The sequence below is a fragment of the Meles meles genome, chromosome 7 (assembly GCF_922984935.1).
Source record: "Meles meles chromosome 7, mMelMel3.1 paternal haplotype, whole genome shotgun sequence".
Classification (NCBI taxonomy): Eukaryota; Metazoa; Chordata; class Mammalia; order Carnivora; family Mustelidae; genus Meles; species Meles meles.
The window spans coordinates 82,936,558-82,958,731 of NC_060072.1; the positions used below are offsets into that span (position 1 = coordinate 82,936,558).

Genomic DNA, 22,174 nt, shown 5'->3' on the forward strand with positions numbered 1-22,174 from the left:
GAGAGACAAGTGAAGATGAAGCCAATCCACCTTTAGGTGCTCACAGTTGATAAGGAAAAGTCCAAGAAATTAAACAGCCAGCCACAACACAGTGAGATAAGTAACGGCAAACCATAGCAGAGAAAGTATTGAAGAACAAGATAGGAAGCCACTTAGACTTGGAGGATAGCAAAGTAAGTTCTGAGAGAGAAGAAAAGACAGAAGAATAGCAATTCCTCTTACAGGCAATCTAGTCAAAGACAGGCAGAGCAGAGGGGTTCAAATTTGCGCACCCATGAGCAGAGTGAGGACATGGGTGAAACATGGTGGACCTGGAACCTTGATACTTCCAGATTGCAGGGTATGAGCGCCAAGAACACAAAAGATAAGTTGGAAAGGTACATTAGGGCCAGGGGGTGACTGAAACAAATTCAGGTCATGACTTGCCCAATAGAAAAGCCCTTTGAGGAGGACCTGACCAGCTCAGCATTGCTGAAAGCCCAGTATTTTCCTCATTAATAAAACTTTTTATATCTTATAGAAATGCACAGCAAATTTGTGAGTCTACAGGCCTTATTTTTAAAACTCTACATACATTTTTTCTAGGTAGCGATTTTATAGGTAGGGACCATGATTCTACCCATCTTAGCCCCTTCTTCACTACGACCTACAAGTTTAAATAAAACAATGAGGTAACACATTTAAGGAACCCTAAAACCTTTTTTTAAAAAAATATTTTATTTATTTGTTTTAGAGAGAGAGAGCGCGCGCGCGCGAGCGTGCACAAGCAGGGAGAGCAGCAGGCAGAGGGAGAGGGAGAAGCAGGCCCTCTGCTGAGCAGGGAGCCTGAAGTGGGTCTCAATCCCAAGACCCTGGGATCATGACATGAAACGAAGGTAGACACTTAACTGACTGAGCCACCATAGAAATATATTCAGGTGCTCCTAAATATCCCTAAAACTTTTAAAGGAACTCCTAAGTTTTTCTATGGAGCTATTTTTAAGTAAAGAGAAAGAAGTTTCCCATTGAGGACAATCTATAAACAAATTACTCTCACTAATGTGATAAATACTAACATTTTGAAAATCGGGGACCCAAAGTAGACCTCAATCTCTGAAAGAGAGACCTAAAATGGTTATGATGGCCAAAGGGTTAATTCCTGGTCTGGGACCCTCAGGTTTCAGTGCCTGAAAATGAGCACGGATATGACCAATGACAAGCAAAAGAATATGGCAAAGATAAAGACGGCCATATTCTTTTCTAGTTACTGGTTCCTCTTAGCACTGCTCTCAATATGCACATCATGCTGGTTTTCCCAAGGTGACGAGCCTTAGGTTCCTGTGAAAGTTGGGAAGATGCTTCTTCTACTATGGAAGCTCCTTTCCATCTCTCCCCAATGGTCTTTTATGGGCTGTCTCTGGATCTAACCATAAACCACACTGAAGGGGCACCTGGGTGGTTCAGTCCATAAAGTGTCCCCCAACCTGATTTTAGGCTCAGGTCATTATCTCAGGGTCCTGGGATTGAGACCAATGCCGGGCTCCAGGTTGGCAGAGAGTCTGCTTGAGAATTCTCTCCCTGTCCTCCTGCCCCTCTCCCTGCTTGAGTGCTTTCCCCCTTCCTCTCTCCCTCCCTCCCTCTCTCAAATAAATAAATAAATAAATAAATAAATAAATAAATCTAAAAAAAAATAAAGTGTACTGAGGAGCCTACACCACTTCCATACCTTCTAAATCTAACATGTGCTCCCATCTACACCTACAAAACAAACACAAGGACTTCAAGAACTTGTTGGTGGCTCAAAATTCTCTCAGAAACTATTACAACATTATCAGCAACAAATACCTCTGACTATGCCTAAACTCATGACACATGTCTGACTTGTATAGAAACTTCCAGGTGACAAAAAATAAACAAGTGAGTAATATAAAAATAGAAATAAACAGATACAAAATTTAAGACATGTAGAAAAGAGGCTTTAAAGGCCAGGACCACCAATTCAAGGTGCTACATGCTCTACCATTTTGGGAGCATGATGGTGATGATGATGATGACAATGACGATGATGATGATTTTGTCCCGTGGCCTCCATACATACATATATATATACATATATTCATATATATTACATATATATATATATATGTTTATATTTATGGGGCTCAGCAGGTGCTATGGTTTGTGGCCACTCCCTGCAGCATGTGATGTCTTCCTTACAACAATCCCCAGAGGGAGGTACTATCTCCTCCACTTTCCCTAGGAAAAAGCTAAGGCTCCGAAAAGTTAAGTTGTGCCTTTGAGGTCACATAACAAGGCAGAGTGAAGTCCACCAATCCTCTTTATAATTATACCAACGACTGTCAGCATTGTAAGTAGGCAAAGAGGTCGGGAGGTGGGAATAATCCCATTAAAGTGGCAGAGAGACAGAGGATAGAAAAGTTTCAAAAGCAGGGGCGCCTGGGTGGCTCAGTGGGTTAAGCCACTGCCTTCGGCTCGGGTCATGATCTCAGGGTCCTGGGATCAAGCCCCACATCGGGCTCTCTGCTCAGCAGGGAGCCTGCTTCCCTCTCTCTCTGCCTGCCTCTCTGCCTACTTGTGCTCTCTCTCTCTGTCAAATAAATAAATAAAATCTTTAAATAAATAAAAAAAAAGAAAAGTTTCAAAAGCATTATTCCCTGGGTGCTGAGATGGCCCCATGCACCAATCTTCTAGGGAGCCCCTGCATGAAATGGGGCTGGCGAAACGTGCTCCAGCGGGAGGCGTGCTGTGTGTAAATGACACTGTTGGGTGGAGAGAGGTGGGGAGCAACAGAGGAATAGAACATAAGATAAACTATTGGACCCCTTCATATTTTCACGTGTGAGGATATAGTGTATGTGTGTATATTTTATATCATTCCTGCGGATTTGAGGTGTGGAGAGAGAAGATATAGAACTTCCCTGGCTTGCCCCATTTAAACTAGAAGTCTACTTTCCATTCTCTATAAAATTTAGTATTTGCGGATGCTATAATATTTCATTATCATACATTATAACCATATTAATTTGCTAAAAATATTTCCCTAATATTAAGCCTAAATTCAATTTCCATTAAACTCCACTTGTTGGCTCCAGTTATCTCCTTTAAATCTATACTGAATGCAGTATATCTAATTTGAAGATAATGCTCAGGTTCTCCCTATTATTTCTTTTCTCCAGGCCAAACATACTCAATCACTTTAGAAAATTCATGACCAGGCATAGAGATCTTTCACCATTTTAGTTGCAGACTATTCTTGACCTGACTTTTATAGGCAAATGGGCTCACTGTGCCTTTTAAAGTGGGGCTCCAGAACTGAGCAGGTGTAGATAGTCTGACCATTACAGAGACTAGTAGGACTCTTATCTCCCTTGTTCTGGGTATTGTAGTTCTAAAACCATAATCCAACATCCCCATATCATTCTGTAGACGCATAGTGAGCTAAGAGTACAACCCTTTCCTTCTTTGTTTTGTTCAGCCAATTCCCTCCCTCTGTTGTGCACTCATGCACTTCTTGGGGGGAATCTCAAATCAGGACTTTATCAGCTGCCCCATTAGATGTCACATTATGTTCAGGCGAGGGCTGTAGACAAGATCAGGCACAAGCACCCTATATCACTAAGTAGTTCTGCTTTCCATCCTCCATCTTCTACCACTTAAGAACACATGTGGGGAGAAAGGGAACTCCATTCCTGGAAAGTTACTCAAATATGTTCACTGCCTCTGCAGAAACTGTTGAATAGAGCCATCAACTTGGAAAATCTATGGTCTTTGAGTCTCTGACTCCTCTAAACATTCTTCCTGGTTGACTAAGTGTCATTTATCTCTGGAACACCCCTCCCTTCACTACTGAGAAGTCAAAACCTGTATTCAACTTACTGCACAAACCTGATTATATTTTCAACAAAATAATCTTGCTTCTTTCTCTATTAGCACAAAATGCTGCATCCCTCTGAAGATCTTAGAGTGCTAACGATAAATCCTTACAGAAGGACTGCCATAGGTCTTGTCAGTTCTTTCTGTGCACCCAGCACTCCAGCTGAGAACAGTGAAAGAGAACACAAGCCAGGTCCGGCGCCAAGAATACTCACCAGAGCATTGCCTATCTTTGATAGTGACACTCACCAGACCAACCTATCAACAATAAAAGGAACAGCCCTTCCCTGCTGCCTTCAACAAAAATCCTAAATGCAAATTTGGAGAGTGTATTATGTTCCTCTAAGTTTTAGCAAGGAAAAGAAAAGAGTAACATGATCTTACAGTGTAGAATATAAGTTCAAAATCTCCCAAGGAAAAGTCAGAGCAGTTTGTCCCAGAAGAATATTTCCCTGCTCATATTTTCACAACGTTGCTCCAAATTTAAACTTTGTCTTTTAATGCATAACATTTTTGAAGGATCACATTCAAGCTGGGTACTCAAAGACAAAATGAAATAATTATCTGATTAATTCAATTAGCCATTCTACATAATTAAGACTCCTGTATCTTTTCAGGTCTGTTTTTTTTTTTTAAAGGTCATTCTCTGCATAATTTCCACGACTTTCTATTTCATCTTGGTTGAGAAATGTGTGATTTTGAAAAGAACCTTATGGATGTAATATCAAAGATTTTCCTTCCACTGCTTTGGGGGAGGGGAGAACTTTTATCACTGCTTTTTAATTTTTTCCCACTGTCAGGGCTGTGCTTAAAGAGCCTATTAAACCATTTATTATATGTGAGAAGGGCGCTGGAGGAATGATTGTTTCCACATTGCAACAACAAGTTAATCATAAATCTAAAAGGTTAACAAGAAAAGTGAAATCAATTTTATACAAGTGAATCATGTTAAAAGAGTCAAAATGATATTTTACTTGCTAGCTATGAACATGTTGATCTGATTCTATGCTTTTCAGACTTCATTGCTCATTAAAATGTTTAGTATGAACCTTGATTTGGCTGTCCACACATGTCAGTACATTTTGGCTGAAATTTAATACTAGATTACTTGGACAGTTCATTTTCCTTCTCCTATGTGATGGAAAAAAAATGTTAATGCTTGGGCATAAAAATTGTTCTTATTAAACAAAGAGGAAGAAAAGAAAATTTAGTAAATGCCTTCAATAATAAAGAGTACTATGCAGATGTAAGCCTTATTAATGTTCCTTGGTATCACGGTTATTTATGTAAAACTCTTTATTGACAGCATAAATCCACCATTTCATGATCATTTCTGCTAATACAATGAACATTATAAACAAAAAAATAAAAAATTCATTTCAGATTTATAACTAATGGACACCAAAGTTTATTAAAAACACTTGTGGCATCTCTAACGTGTTTTAAAATGCCAACTTCAGAAATGGAGACAGACCAAGTACAGCATTCTCTATGCTTGATCTGAGCTGTGCTGATTTACCCCTTGTATGCTTTACTGAGTTAAAAAAGATAAACATGGGACTTTATAAGCCTCTAGGGAGAGACACCACAATTAACAACGTTTATGCCAAAGGCACAAAGTGGGAAGAAGACAGAGGGAGATGGAGGAAAACAAGTCTTTCTTAAAGTAACTTTTCAAGCAACTGAAAAGGTGAAGTTCTCCCAGAAATGCCTTTAGAATTACTTTTATGGGCTCTATGGATCAAACTGGCCCAGGCAATAGTGTACTTTTAGGGCTTGGACACTCTTACAAAAACACTGCTATAAAATGAATAAACCTATATATGTACACACACATGAATGTCCACCTGTTACACGGGATTTTTTTGTCCATTTCCACTTATCTAACCTACACTGCTAGAGGTTCTCTAAAACGGAACTCCAGTATTCTGTCAAGGTAGAGTAACCAAAACTAGGTATGGGATCTCTTTCAATCTGTACCCTGGGGCTGCAACACCAAAGATTTAATTCCAGACATTCCATAACACCACAGTGTCAGCTCTCTAGGACTCAAGTCTCTGCTCCAACAGCCTCTTCCTGATACTCCAATCTATGGTGACTAATGTGTCCTTAATTTCCACAACACTTTTCAACTGCCCTCATAGGAGACCACCTTGAAGGAGCGAGTAAAAGGTTTAGTCATGGTTTCTATTTTTCTATTTGAATCAATACATTCTAGTTAAATGGACAATTAATAGGTCACTTCCAAAATAGTGGTGTATCAGTCCTGGTTAATAAACAATCCCCAGAGTTGATAATAGACCCTATGTATTCAGCAAGTCCTGTATACACTCAGCTCATCCACTAAATCCCTTTTCAGGTGGACAGGGTTATATGGGAAGATGAGCTAGAATGAGTCTATAAAAGTCAGTTTCATTCACTGCTTTATTTTTCAGTCAAGTGCTTTAAATGGTGTCCAGAAATTCACTCGGAATGTGAGACAGGAGAAAAGATGGACACAGAGCCTCGCTTTATGACCATACAAAAGGGCAACTGACCCTTGCCCGAGACTTTTCCATGTGAAATGGCTCCTAAAGTTCATCTGCACAGTGAAAAATCGTGGTGAGGTCGCGTGTGGATGAGTCAAGTGAAAGTGACGATTGGTCACGGGTCTGTCACCCATTGTGGCTGGGTCCCTGCCATGTAAAATGCTCTGTGGGAAAGTATCGGCCCCCTAAAGAGATGCTCAGAGGCCTGCAGCTCATTAAACGGCCAGCATTTGCTGCCTCACTTGTCAGGAATCATTCTGTTGAACAACTGCTCTCCTGAAACATTCATAAAACACATTTACTGAGAGGCAGCAGGGAACTGAATTCAACCGTGATAGACCTCTCAACTTCAGCCTGACTCAACTCCCATTTCGCTTTTCACCTGATGGAGGGGTTAACCTGAATAAATGTTTCCTCTTGGGCACCTGAAATAAATGTGCCCCTTTACTGGGCTCCTTTTTCATAAGCTCAGATTCTCTGGTTACAAATTCTTATTTTACCTAGAAATCTCAAGATCAAGGTGAACTTTATTTCTTTTTAGTTCGACATTGTTTTCTGTAGCTCTGTGAGTGTGTGTGTGCATGCGTGCTCTGAAAGTTTTTCAAAGCTGTCATTCTCACTTCACCCCTGGACAATGTTTAAATTTTGTAATGTTCAAGGAAAAGTTCTCTTGAAAATATTTCCTACAACTCTGGCTGCTTTTCTTCAAGATCATAAAGAGGAGGTATTTGTCTCCTTTTACAACCTGGACAATTTTAACTATTTTCTACGGACACCCAGTGACTTTCTGTGTCACATTTTAAGCTGAATGGAAATTTTACACAGCGCAATTTCTTAGCCTTCCTTCCTTTCTCTTTTCTTCTCTAAATGAGTATTGCTTCACATTTCAGAAAGAGCCAAACTGGTCCCTCTGAGATCTTTTATATCAAATGGAATACAAGTCACTTTCCTTGGTGTGTCAGCCCTGGGTTTCAATGCCATTAGAAACTGCTCACAATTGCTCAGTGTGCTGAGGTCTGATAAATCTCTGGAAACCTCCTGAATAGGATCGCTGTGATTTTTTAGTGAGGATTTAGCTCCTTGCCATTGCATTACCAATTAGTTTTCCAGAGCACATTAAATCCTGCTGCTTTGGTTTACAGAATAACTGAGGCATTGCTGATGAAGCATAAAACTTACTTGCAAAAGCAGTGGGGGATGCAGGGCGCCGACAGGACCCACCGCAGCATGCCGAGTAGAATGGAGGGGCGCTCAGGAAAAAAGGTTTGGAAGACGCTGTGGAGAAAGCATTGATCTCATGGATGAGCCATTTCTTTTAGACAATATTCAAAATTCCAGTTTCCCCAAAGCCATTGAGTAAAACATTTCATTTTCTGAGCCTTTACTTAGCTAGTTATAACTTTCACTGAAATTAGTCATTCTAAAGTAGCCTTTATCTCCCAAAGAGATTGCCAAAGACTTTAATCAAGATTAGGAAGATGTGTTGGAAAGAATCAATGGATCAAAACCAAACTTAATAGTTAAATTTCTGTGTGGTCATAATTATATGTAGCATGTATTCTTTTATTTAAAATACCCCTGAGCAACACTATCCAAGAGAATGATCTGTGGTGATAGACTGTCCTTTATCTCCACTGTCCACTTGAAAATAAACATTTTTATCACTCTCCCTACATATTCAATGACAACTTTTTTCTTAGTCATATTTAGTGAATATTATTTTGATATGAAGACATAGGTTTTTCAAGAACACAGTAATTTCAGACTTGTATTTTAACCAATTGATAAGCATGTGTTTATTTTTGCCAATATTTTTGAAGGATATGTCAAAATAAATGTATTGCCCAATAAAAATTTAGGTTCTTAATGCCTTCAAATTGCAAATTAACCATATATCATAATATAATGGAAAGCCAATATTAATGTTCTCAATTTTTAATATCCAAGTTTTCAAATAATAAAATGTTTGTCTTAATAATATTTTCAAACATACACAGCAGACTCAGTCAGTAGTGCATACGGCTCCTGATCTTGGAGTTGTAAGTTTGAGCCCCACACTGAGTAGAGAGATTATGTAAAAATAAAGTCTTATAAAAAATGGTATTTTGAAAATACAGCAATTAAGCAAAGTATGAAAAGGAAATCCATTTTTGTGTTCAAAAGTACTATAAAACTTTTTTCTGATTTTTTTTTAATAGGCTCTATCCCCAATGTGGGGTTTGAACTCACCACCCTGAGATCGAGAATTGCACGCTCCACTGAATGAGCCACCCAGGTAGCCTATAAAACATTTTTTTTTTAAATTTCACTGTTGTCATAAGTCATTCTAATATTGACTATAAAACCATCGAAGAAATGATAAATCATTTTAATTTAACATCTTATATTACAAGAAAATGGCGTTATTTAGGCGGAGTTACGTTTTCCATTATTCTCGGACTATAAGTACTTTGAAAAATAAAAATATATCTTTATGTATAAACTTTGTCACATTATGTTTATTCTCGCGCATTTCTGTTAACTTATTTCACCTCCAAAAGAAACATTCCATAGATAATTAAGTAATGGCAATTGCACTGTTTGGCACAAAATGCAATGTTGTATTTACATACATACAATGAAACATTTATAACAATAGCTGGAGAAATACACATGAAAGAAATATAGGTACTTAATAGAAAGTGTAGAAAATAAGTACACTAGTGATACTATTATAATAATCATGCAAAATGTACAAATTTTACCATTCTAGCCAAAATGTTTCTCAGTCTAACCCTACGGCCCTAAAAATAGAAAGCTAAAAGATTTTTAAAAAATGAATGGTTCATTTGAGACATATGATCAATTAAATTCATTTGTGATAAATGAAGTTTTGAGATATATGATCTTAGTGTTAAGTTTAACCATAAAATGTTTGCACTGAATAGTTTATTACTATATATTACCTAAATGGAGGAAAGCTGTAATCAAAATGACATGTTATCTACCGTAATAAACTCTTGTGGCTACAGAACTACACGTTACATGACCAGGCTTCAGGTTCCATTGTGTAGGATTTCTTCACCATTTTAAATCAACTCTTTGACATACATATATTTACACAGATTAGTTCACTCCTGATTCCCATACATAAATACACCTTGTTTAAACTGGCTTATGTGAAAATTGCTGTGAAATTCCAATTAAGTGCTCCATTTTTTTTTTAACATGTGCCTACAAATTGACATAAGTCAAATGTTAATCCAGCTGACCATGTGATTGCAGGGGTGTCGAATGGTACGAGGAAATGACATTTAAAAGAATGAAATGCAAAATAAATAAATAAATAAATAAACAAACAAAAAATGAAATGCATTTAAAAATATATATCACACTTTAAAATTTTTATAAACCTCATGCATTTTAAAGCAATGAACAAACAAAGAAACTTATTTGTGATAAAAACAAAGCAACAAGTTAACAGACCTGTTAAAACTTTCGTGAGCCATTAAGAACTACTCTGAAAATGCTCTAAAAAAGGCAGTTTCATCCTGGATGAACAAGGCAATTTCATCCTGGATGATAAGCATTTCAAAGCCCATCAGTGCAATCTAAATGCAGTCACTTTATCACTGATCATATTGGGAACAAGTCATCACGGGTTTACTGAATAATATTTATGACAATAATATTTAAGGAGTGTCTACTATACACCAGGCACTGGACTAACTATGAATTTAACACACGCTATCTCGTTCATTCATTACCATTCAGCCTCAGAATCTCTACCATTCAGGCATGCGCCTGGAATGTGATGAGGACTCTTTTCTGCAAATTTTTTAAAAAGGACAAGAGAAACACAAATATATTAGCATATTTAGTTATTAGCCAGGAAAGATAAGGATTTCATGCACAGTGACTGCCAATTATTCCTAAGAGCTGGAACCCAGAAAAGGGACTCATCTCCCAAGCTTTCCATAAAAGAAAAACAAATGGCCTTTCGGAAGGGGGCTTGGGGGGAATGGAACGCACACTGTCAGGTGTTACAGCATGTGTTGGGTTCTGTCAGCACAACGTTTCAGGATCCTCAGAATTTTGTATCCCACTGACAAAACTAGCTTCCAGTTTCTGTAGGAATCTGCTACAAGTCACAAACAAATCACTTAAGATTCTTGGAACTGAACTGTCTGAATCCAAATGACTAAAATCACTTACAGAAAACCTCATGAACTTTTCACTTCTTAATCAGATGTTCTGACTTAACTGAAGCCACAGAATCAAAATATCTATAACTCTTTTGCATATTTAATTAAGGTGGGAACTTAGAGCCAACCTAACAGTGAACTGGCCTGCTTTCTTTCCAAACTTAATGAGATGGTTCTGTGATACAAGCATCTCATAGACAAGAACAGTTACAAGCCTAACTACAGAGAAATTATCTTCAAAATTTTGTTGTCTAGAAAGCAAGCAATAATTTTTAAATTGCTTTTCTGTTATTATTTTCACTTTTCTTTTATTGATGGAGCAGAACAATGGGTATTTAAAAAGGGTGAAACCACATTCTTTTTATTGTCCACGCAAAACTGTGGTACAAACTGACTTGAGTTGATGTTTCAAAGAAAGAATACTAAAGACCACTAACAAAACTTTCAAATAAATTTCGAGTCCACTGCAGTGCTATGCCAGTTGGCAGCACCTTTTAAAGATGAGGAGAAATGAGAAAAGATTCCAAGATGTCTTAATAAGACAACCAAAGGGTCAAAACATACCTCTAGGAAATAAGAGGGAATTAAATAATTTTTAAAAAATGTTTTTTTTTAAAGATTTTATTTATTTATTTGACAGAGAGATCACAAGTAGATGAAGAGGCAGGCAGAGAGAGAGAGAGAGAGAGAGAGAGAGGGAAGCAGGCTCCCTGCTGAGCAGAGAGCCCGATGCGGGACTCGATCCCAGGACCCTGAGATCATGACCTGAGCCAAAGGCAGCGGCTTAACCCACTGAGCCACCCAGGCGCCCTTAAAAAATGGTTTTAAATAACCTTCTTTAAGTGCATGGTATATGGGCACCAGAAATAAAGAAATCTAAACTTGTGACCTGAAAACAATACACAATTGGAATAGAGTGGACCCAAAAACAAGACTCCAAAGAATGGCAACCAGATGCCCGGAGTAGCAAGACCTAAGAAATATCACTTACCTAATGAGGTGTGATTTATTGTATCACACAACCGGAAAGGAATTCATTTATGTGATCCACATGCAAATTTGCTTTCAGTCACAAGGGAAAGCAAGTTAAGTAAATTCATCCTTTATCTCCCTGCTCATCAGAAAACAACAGAAGTCCACATTTTTTTCCCTCAATGAGTATTTCAGACACAGGAAAACAAAGGTCTAATGTTCTGGTACAGCACATGAGAAGATAAATCAAGTGTAGTGTCTACTTGTTTGATTCTATCTTTTTAATTCTGTGCAAATAATATTTATTGCATCTCTATCGAGTGCCACACAGTGTACTATGTACTGGGATTACAAAGATGAAAAAGAGACAGTTTCCTTCTCTACAAGAATTTTTATTTAGTGTTTCTTTACTTACAGATTTATATCTGCCGGCCAAAGAAATGAAATGCAAATTTTCCTGTTCTCCGAAGTCAATTTTGTTCTGTAAAATCTGAGGCATTCCCCGAGAAAGAGAGACTTGAAAAAATTCATATGGTGCGTTTTCCTAACTATTGGTTCTCAGCCCGGAATACACACTAGAATTAACTGGAGTGCTTTTCAAAGATACAGATGCCCAGGTCACACACCAATGGTGTTAAATCACACCGGCTAAGGGTGGGCTCATTAGCACAGCATTGTTTCAAAGGCTGCACAGGTCATTACAATGCACCGTCAGAATGGAAACACTGAAAAGAACACAAAACAATGTCTGACACAGCAGGCACTCTATACATGTTAGCCTTTACTTCTGCCATTATTATGCAATTTGAGATCAACTGTGAGACAACGTATGAAAAGAAGCAGCATGGTCAAGACTTCCACTGAAATAGAGAAGTAAAAACAATATTGTAAGAAAGCTTTGTCGGAGAAGGCTTTAATCAGGAACAACATCTTAATCCACACCTTAATTTGGAAGGTATCTAGAACTGCAAAGGATGAGAAAGAAGGCATTCCAACAAGGAAAGGTGGCAAGAACAAAAGGCGGTGGGAAGGGGTGTTGAGGAGGAGCATGTGGGGCAGGTTAAGAAGACCAGCCCCACTGCTGGCACTAGGCCCAAAGACTGAACTTTAAGGAATGTAGTTGGAGAAGCGAAATGCTGCTGATGGAATGAAGGTGTTGGAGAACAGAGTACTTCATTTGATTTGACCTTCGGATGGGGATAAAGAAGGTTTCCCCGAGTAGCTTGGTAATATGACAAAGCTCTATTTTGGGAAAATTCACCTGGCAGTACTGGGTGCGATGTGGTGGAGCACGGTAAGGCTACGTGGAAGGGTCCCACTGCAGGAATAAGAATGGGTGATGGCAACCCTTTGTTTGGACACTGCCACCAGCAGTGCACTTCCGGCCTCACTGCGCCAGCAGGTGAGCAGGTCTGGCTTCCTCTCAAGCTGTGGGGGCCCAGTTCATTGCGATCATCAAATATGATCACTACTTCTGCTACCTCTCCCTTCAAGGCGTCTCCATAGCAGCGCTGACAAATTTGAGGAAAACCATTGCTCTTTTTATTATAAAGTCAACATCCCGGGAGAGAATAGCGTAACAGTATAGAATGGGTAGCTATCAAATTCTAGAAGCCTTAATGAAGGCTCCTTGAGCACCAAGCTATATCACTCTGTGTGACTAATCCTTGCCCTGATCTACTCCAGCAGGAGACACCCCTGGCCAGAGTTTTATCTGATTGTTACCCTGATTTCACCCTGTAGCAGATTTTAAATGGCTACAAATTACTTGGCACTCCCTCCCCTGAGAGGTAAGATCTCCATTTCCCCTTGCCTTGTATTTGAGATGATCTTGCTGCCTTGTTTCACAGAAGGCTATGGAAGAAGTGACATTCTAGAACCTCAATACGTAGGCCACAAGAATTCTTGCAGCCACGCTTGAGGTTTTTAGAGTGTTTGCTTTTAGAACCCTCCCTTTCATAACCCAAGCATTATGCTATTAGAAGCTCAAGACACTTGGAAAGTCCAAGTGTGGACTGCTGGAACAGCTTCAGCTGAGCACCCAATCAACAGTCAGCCATGTGTGAGGCCATTTTGGACATCAAGCCCAGCTGGGCTTCTTTCAGAAGACCGCAGCCCTGGCTGCCACCTAGCTGTAATGAGATTCCAAGTGAGAACTACCCAGCAGAGCCCAGTCAACCCACGGGACTGTGAGAGAAAATAACGAATTGTTCCTTTAAGCTTCTAAGCTTTGAGATGGCTTTTTAGACAGCAATACCCTTTTTTCCAACATTTTGCCTGTGGTGAAATGGTGGGAAGGAGTCTTTCACATCTTTCCCTGTATGTTGTCAGTGGGCTTTTGCAGTATGTGTTTGAAAGTCAGATGCTGACTCTAATCTCTGTTCTTATTTTGAAATGAGCAAACAGAGGTTCAAGGAGCTTCTGTGAATTATGATTATATAATCAATAATATAAAGACCTTAGACATGAATCTACGCTTTAAAATTATGGAAATGCTGCTAAAATCAGCTCATAAAACTGTACTGTTAAATTTACTCAACTTGCCATTTTTGCTTTGGAGGAATTGTTGGCAAACTTTTACTTTAAAAAATACTTTAGGCTTTGCAGCCATAGGTCTCCGTTACAACTATTCAATGTGCGATGCAAAAGCACCTACAGAAAGTATGGAAACAAAGAGGACTGATTCTTTTCCTGCTTTAAAAAGTACTGTCTTTTGGTTTCAGATCCAATGTAACTATAGAAAATCTGATTCAATACACCTAAACTCAATCCAGCCCTAGGATAGTCTCTTTAAGAAATATGGCACCAATCATGGTTTTTATTCTCTTTCAATGTACAAAAAAACTCCCCAAAGAATAACCTAACACCTTCACATATTTTAATTTTTTTTTTCAGAGTAGAGAGAGTATACCTGTGCATGCAAGAGTGGGGTGGGACAAACAGAGGGAAAAAGAGAGACAGAATCCTAAGCAGGCTCTATCTCATGTTCCTGGGACCGTGACCTGAACCAAAAATCAAGAGTGAGACACTTAACCAACTGAGCCAACCAGGCTCCTCCACATATTCTAATTTTAAAAGTTGTCAGAAATTTAACATTCTAAAGAACAAGAAATTTTGAGTCTTCCCAAAAGGACTGGTAAAAATCTATCATATATCACATATTTTATTTCTGACAGCCACTTTGAATTAATAAAATTAATGCCGTTATGGCAAGGTGACTAAATGTGAAAGAAAAGTGAAAAACCCAATTCACCATTGGAATATTGATAAACAAGAAGTCAATTAAGTGTTCAGTAATATAGAAAAAGATGTGAAGTTTTTTTTCTTTCCTTTCCCCAGATGCTTTTGTTCTGAAACAAAAGTCTAAAAGCTTCAGAGGCTTTTTGATCTTTGACTTCAGAGAGAATTTTAGTGCCTTCAGTTTACTGTTCACATAACTCACAAAAATGTGCCCCTGAAATATTCCCAACTAATAGCTGGTTGACAAAATGAATAATGCTATTAAAAATAGGATCAGTTATGGTGACTTTATATAAAGTGATGAATCACTCAGCATTGCCAAATCAAGTACTGACTGGAGGCTAAAAAGAATAAAAGGGAGAGATTTCATTAAAAGTGGAAACATTACTGAAAGTAAAATAAAATGTTTTGGAATAAAATATACAAGGGTCTGGTAAGCATATTATACATTAAGGCAAAAATCCAATTTCTTACTAAGAGAGTGTAAAATAGAAAAGCATGATCTAATGAAGTCTTAAATAAGGATTCTAACTAGCATTCCTAGATAAAAATCATACTGTTTCTTTTTCCAATTTGCCTTTTTATTCCTGACAGACTCCAGGTATATTCAAATGAAAACTTATACTTAACTGGCTTAAAAACTTTGTACTTTCACTATTAAAAAAAACTGTAATTAGGAAAAAACTTAATTAAGAACCTCTGTTAATCCAAGACTAAGCAGAAAAACATTGTATTAAGAGCTACAAATCAAGTCCCCTTGAAAGATATAATAAGGGGCACCTAGTGGCTCAGTCAGTTAAGTGTCTGCATTTGGCTCAGGTCATGATCCCAGGGTCGTGGGGTAGAATTCTGCTTTGGGCTCCCTGCTCAGTGGGGAGCTTGCTTCCCCCTCTCCTTCTGCCCCCATCTGTGCCTGTGCTCTCTCTCTTTCTGCCTAATAAATAAATAAAATCTTTAAGAAAAGGAAAGATATGATAAGACAGTATTTTAAAGGTATAAACCATATCGACAACAGAAATAGGGTGGTGAAAACAGGCTGAGTGAGGTGTAAATGAAATATTTACCAGCCCCCACAAACCTAAAGACGCATTTGTTTAAATATGTTAAAGATAAGAACATTTCACTTCTGTAAAAACTCGCATAGCAAAACATCTCAAAGTATTTTATGAATACATCTAATACCTGTGTTGCTTCCCTTACTTTCATGCTGCTCTCATTTCTATCATTCAGCAGCAAACTTAAGCATAAAGTGATTTCTTAAAGCAAAGGAGACTTTTTTCTGGTGGGCACAAGAACAGAAGGAAGGAGGCACACTCAAAAAGTGATACAATGGAGTTTAATTCACAGCTTCAGTTCCAATATCTGAAGCCCATTTATGGCAAATAATGTGGATAAAATCACTGTCGACAATCCTTTTAAATCGCCCACAACATATGGCATCCTTTGGCTTCCTGCACATAACTCTGAACTCTCTGAATCCTATGTTTACTTGTGCATAAATGTGTACACAATTTTCTGGGCATTCAAACCATTGAGCCTCTTAAAATAACCCTCAGATCTCTTAAGTCAATAGAAGTTCAGGGGAAAGTTCTAAAATGTTCCTACTTGCCTGCTGATTTACTCCTGTTTTATTATTAAACCTCAATAACTTCAATACATGTTAACAGATGGAGATTCCTTGTTGTTAAAGCAGAGTAGAGAAGATAGAGAAGCATATGTTAGGGGTTGGGATTGGGATAGGTACTACAGTCAGAGGCAATTCAAATACACATAAATTGCTACGCCATTGTAGCTCCAACTCAGGAATTATTCTGTAAAGAGGGTGGCTTACTGAATCACTACTAGAAGGGAAGGGACTGTCTATAGTCCTGTTGGTTCTCTTCACAGCAAAAATCTCTCCATAAATCTGAAACAGTTCATTAACTTGGGGAACACAGAACAGTTTGTTCAGAGCTGATTCTCATGAACTGTGTTAAGTTATTAATATGTTAATATAAATACAAAGACATACTAAGAAGATACAAAAAATAAGCACATGTAGTAAGATAGGCAAAATGAGAATATCTGCAAATTCCACCAAAGGATGGTCCGAGCAAGGAACCACTGGAATGGGGTCCATCCTTACCCTTCTCTGGATTCTCCATTCTCCACGCTGGTTCGGGGTAAGCATCACCAACATTTAAGATGCTGAGATTTTAACTTGCCAGAACAAATCTAAAGCACAGTGGTAGCAAAAATAAGTGAAAAACTCTGGCTTAATAAATTAGATCACAAAGTCTTTAAGCAGGCATAGACAAAACTAAGTGCAATTAATTTAAGACAGCGTTATAGATTAACAGGTAAATAGTAACAGGAATTGGGAGGTGGACAAGAAAACTAGAGTACACATTAAGTATTAATGGTAAGAAGGAATCCTAACAAGGGGTCAGTAAAATACCATGGATCTGGTTCCTTTCCTATAGTATATAGTAAAACTTCTTTGACAAAATTTAAAAAAAAAAAAAAGGAAAGACTCATCTATCTAGAAGAAACATCTGCTTTCTAATCCTTTTAAGAAGTAGATTTAATAATAAATAACATTCAGGAAGTTATCTTTATGTCAATTTTTTTAAGTGTTTAAAATAACAAATGTCATTAAAAAGCAAGGCCTATCTCCACTTATTTTTTTTTCCTCAAAGATTCCATTTATTTATCTGACAGAGAGAGAGATCACAAGTAGGCAGAGAGGCGGGCAGAGAGAGGGGGGGAAGCAGGCTCCTCGCTGAGCAGAGAGTCAGATGCGGAGCTCCATCCCAGGACTTGGAGATCATGACCCGAGCCTAAGGCAGAGGCTTAACCGACTGCACCACCCAGGTGCCCCTCCACTTATTTTTGAATAAAACGGGTGACATAACCAAGAGAAATTTAAAATTTTCAGCTTCTGACATTTTGAGGTTCTCTTTTATATACAAAAACATGAATATTTTAATCTAAGCACCATAGTCACCAAATAATGACATACATGAACTTTTGAGGAAGGCTGTCTGATGATTCTAATTTACTTGCAAAGCCTCCTGGTTTCCCCTAATAAACTGTAACAGATCCAAAGATTCAACCCTGGAGGTAAACTATTTACTACCTTCTATTGCACTAAATGTGCCGGTCTAGAGCCTAGAGGAATGCCCTTTGATTTTTAAGGTTTTTAAACTACTCTATATAAACCACTTGAAGACATATAGCTACAGAGTGTCTTTTTCCTACTCGGGATACTCAAATACTTGTCACTTTTCCGGAATGAAGCACTGAGAGCCATCCTCTCATTTATTACCTGTAAATCCCTGTTACTGCCTAACTGTCTCTGCCTTGCAGACCCACAGCAAGATGAACGGGGAAGGCCAATTTCTTTCCTTCTGGGCTCAGACACAAAATCACAATTGATTTATTATTGCAAAACATGTAATTGGTTATCACTAGTTTCTGATATTCAATGAAAGACTAACATAAGGAATGCGAAGATACAGGGCAAATTTTTCCTTTTTCACAAGTCCACAGAAGTTTTCACTGTTACTTCTGACAAAAACAAAATTGGTAAGTGAAGTAAATCACTGTAGGAAAAAAACTGGCCTACTAGGAAGATGAAAGCAGCTAACAATTATGAAAATACTTGGTAAGCCACAGAGCAGTATGAACGTGGAATATAAGCTCCACAAGGGCAGAGACAGTCATCTGTTTTGTGCACTGACTGTCCCAGTGGCCTAGGACCGAGCCTGACACATGGGAGATAGTTGATAAGCATTTGCTGTATGAATGAAATATGTGGTATAATTAAAAATGGGTAACAAAGATAATGAAGCAGAAATTCTTTAGTTAAATGGTTCTGTAGCTCACCAACACACCAATAAAAAGAACACTGGGCTTTTTTCATTCGACATTTGGGTTGCTACACCCAATGAGTTAAGGTTGAAAAAAAAAAAGCAAGTAGTCAATATTCTGAAATGATTAAAGATCACATTTTTTGGTCCACTCCAAAGTAAGTGTCTGAAGGATCAGAAGCGGTCATTTGCTGACATTTCAGAAAGAAATAGAAATAAATCCTGTTATCTTTCCAAAAATGGTAGTTCTCTCTCCTCTATATTCTCTACAGAACATCAATCATTGTGTCATCAGTCAGCTAATTTTCAGGTGATAGTAACCTTGTCAGTACTCATTATAACTTCATAATTCTACAGTAGAAAAGAATTCCCACAACATTCGGTAGGACAAAAATCTGTCACTTAAATAAAACTAGGGCAATGTTCAGAAAACTACATTCTGTGTCAAATTACAAAGATAAATGAATGTAAATGCTGGTTTTAAGCAGCATATTTGTAGGAACAAATATAGAGAGCTTTAATTTTCTTAAGATACTTCTCTAGATTCAAAAATTAAGTGCACTCCTTTATTTTTTTTTAAATAAACAGTTATTTGTTCAAATGAAACCCAGGAGAATATCATATCTTCAATGAGAACTAAGTAAAATATTGGGAAAATATATGCTTAAACTATATTAGAACACCTAAAAGAGAAATATAAATTCTTGTACTCTTATTCTAAAAAGCATTTTTGCATTTTGACACTTTAATAAGTGTACAAGAATGACTATATCCTTGAAAATTTTTAAAAATGTAGTTAGGAGTATCTTTATCCAATAATTGCAATATTTCTAATGAAACTGATATACAAAATTCTTTTCCAGTTATTGAAATATCTGTGCTTGATTTGCATTTGGTTTATTTAATCTGTAAAATGCACAAAGGTGAAAATTAAGTAAATTTCAGTGGTTGAGTAGCCAGTCATGATCAGGACCAATTTAAAAATCTTTAAAAATAATCTCAATGAACTCAATGCCAAACCACTAAAAGTTTTGCAAATCACCAGTCTTTTTGAAAATGTTATTTTTAATGACACAACATTATTTACTAACTCTTGCTTAGGTGAGCCGGCTATACATGTTTCTAATTTTCCAAATACTTCAGAAATAACAGACTGGCCCAAATTTCCAAGGAACAAAAACCCTGCCTTTAACTGTATATTGTTCATTTCCCAAGATGAAAAAAGTCTTCCTAGAGTTCAGGTTTTGCACTATATGAATAAGACCGATGCTCATATAATTATATTTGTTCCATTCTGTTAGTAACCATTTCAAACTGAAAGACCAGGACAGGTTCTAAACATGTTAAATTCTATAAAGCCATTAGCAATAAATTTGATCCGGCAGTTTGCTGGGACAATGGAATCTGCTGAAAAAGCGTCTATTAGTCATTCTGGACAAACCCATTGGGATTAAAAGAATGAGTTAAGATCGTCTAAGGACGCAGCGAAAAAAAAAATTAATCCAACTGGATCTCAGCTTCTGAGTTTCTAAGAGACTTTTCCTTTTCTCACTGCCCATTTCGGCTGCCACTCCATACGCTTTAGCTAATATCTAACTAAGCCGTCCGCATCCTCTTCCCAATCATACCACTTGGATTTTATCCGAAATTTCAAACAAACCCAAACTGCCTTTCTCTGGGTAAGAAAATTCCCATTTATTGGTGAATTTCCTATTCCAGGTGCCAATTCAGTTGTTTCCGCTCACCACAAAGAAAAAGTCGGCCTCGATTTTCTTGCGCCTTAGTAATCCAAAATGTTAAGAATGGAGAAAGTCAAAAGTTTGCGCAACTCTCCTTCCAAAGATCTTTGCGAGCATTCCTGGACATCGCCAACAGTTTGAGAAGGAAAAGCCCCCAAAGCGGGCCTCGAGAACTTCTCCTTGCCAAAAACTTCCCGGGGAGCTACTGTCGCGCGGCCTCCAGGACAGGAGACCGCGGGCAGAAAAGCTCAACGTGGGAAGCCCGTGAAACTGGTCCAGCGAGCCCAGAGATCTTGGGGACTGGGGCTGCCCTTTCCCGCTAACCCAATGAGGTGCATTCAGCGTTTCTTCGGAAAGGCCTGAAAATCAAGGTAGCCCTACCACTTGTTGAAAGGAGACCGAGAGGAAGGGGGTGGCATGGGATGGGGGAGGGGAGGTGTCGCAGTCAGTGGTGGCATCCTCTGCACCCCCGAAATGGCATCTCCGCTAAAGCTCGAGACGCTCTAGAAGGTCCCAGGCCAGAGCGGATTCCTGCGCGCTGGGGCCGGAACTCCCTTGGCGCAGGGCGCACCGCGGAGCGCCCGGATCCCGGTCCCGCCGTGCAGGAGGCGCCGGGCGCGTCTGGGGAGGGAAGAGCTAGCTCACCTGGGGCTTGAGGCTGGAAGGTACAGTCTCGGTCCGCCGGGGCCCGGCCGGGCAGCCTGGCGCAGTCCGCCGAGGGGCTGACCACTTGAAAAGCCCAACGCGTGCCGTACGGCGCGCCGGAGGCGCTGACTTGTTCCGCCGCAGGGCACAGCTTGAGGGGAACGGGGCTGGCAGGCAAGGGCCGGACCTGCGCGCGGGCGGCTGTGGCCGCGGCGGTGGCGACTAGAGCCGACGCGGGGCCGTGGTGCGCGGGTGGCTGCAGCCCGTGCGGCGGGGCGCCCCCAGCCCGCAGCAAGTTCTCGATCAGGAAACTCTTGCCCAGGTTGCCAAAACCCGGCGCTGTGGGGAAATTGAGGAGCGCGGAGGACGCTACCACGTCCCAGTACGCGCCGGCGTGGGCCGCCACGGCGCTGGGGAGCATAGTGCGGCCGCCGACGCGCCAGCTTCTAGCTCCGCGCCCCGCACGGGACCCGCGCCGCCGCCTCCGGTCGCAGCCTCCTGCAGAACTGGAGCACGCTGAGCCCGGGAAGGAGAGGGCACCGAGGACGCCGGCAGGCTTGGAACGATATTATTTATTTGGGTTGGGCGTTTTTGTTTTTTTTTTTTTAAGGATGGGAGGAGTGTGTGTGGGAGGGGGGAGCTGTGCGTGTCTCTGGCCCGCGGCGTAGGCTCTGGGGGCGCCGGAGGAGTCCCTCCCGCTCCCTATGCAGATCCGGACTTTTCTTTTCTTTTTTTTTCTCTGGAAGGCTGGAAGGTGTGTCTAGCCCATCCATTCATGTCACCCGGCCCACAAAGTGACAGACGCGGCCAACAATAAGGGCGGCCCGGAGAGTCTGAGCTTTCGCAAAGGGAGGGGACGCAGAGCGGGAGGAGGTGGGCGTGGAGGCGACGCGAACCAGGCGCGCTCGCCCCGTCCCCGCGGCCGGGGCCTTGGCTCTAGAGCCCACGCAGCCCCCGGGGCGCGAGAGCGCACGGCAGCGAAGGAGAAGTGCCCCGAGGGCGGGCGACACTCCCTTCTAGAGAGCGCTCGGTGTTCCACCTGTTGGTCGACTCCTGGCTCTCCAGTGTTGATGCCAATTCTTCAGGAACGAAGGGGCGTCTAAGGGAAACGGAGAGTTATCACTAGTGTCTTGAAGGGCTGT

At 39.8% G+C, this 22,174-nt stretch overlaps 1 protein-coding gene across 2 annotated transcripts in view; it reads right to left on the reverse strand.

Annotated features, from left to right (window-relative positions):
- The window catches only part of DBX2 (developing brain homeobox 2), a 36,139-nt gene extending 14,685 nt beyond the window's left edge, over window positions 1-21,454 (reverse strand). For both annotated transcript variants that reach the window (XM_046012526.1, XM_046012525.1), the window contains exons 1-2: window positions 21,033-21,454; window positions 7,581-7,676 (exon numbers count right to left, since the gene is read on the reverse strand). In XM_046012526.1, coding sequence (XP_045868482.1) covers window positions 7,581-7,676; window positions 21,033-21,453 — 517 coding nt within the window. In that variant the 5' untranslated portion in view covers window position 21,454. The remainder of the gene's footprint in view (window positions 1-7,580; window positions 7,677-21,032) is intronic.
- Window positions 21,455-22,174: the final 720 nt, after the last annotated feature.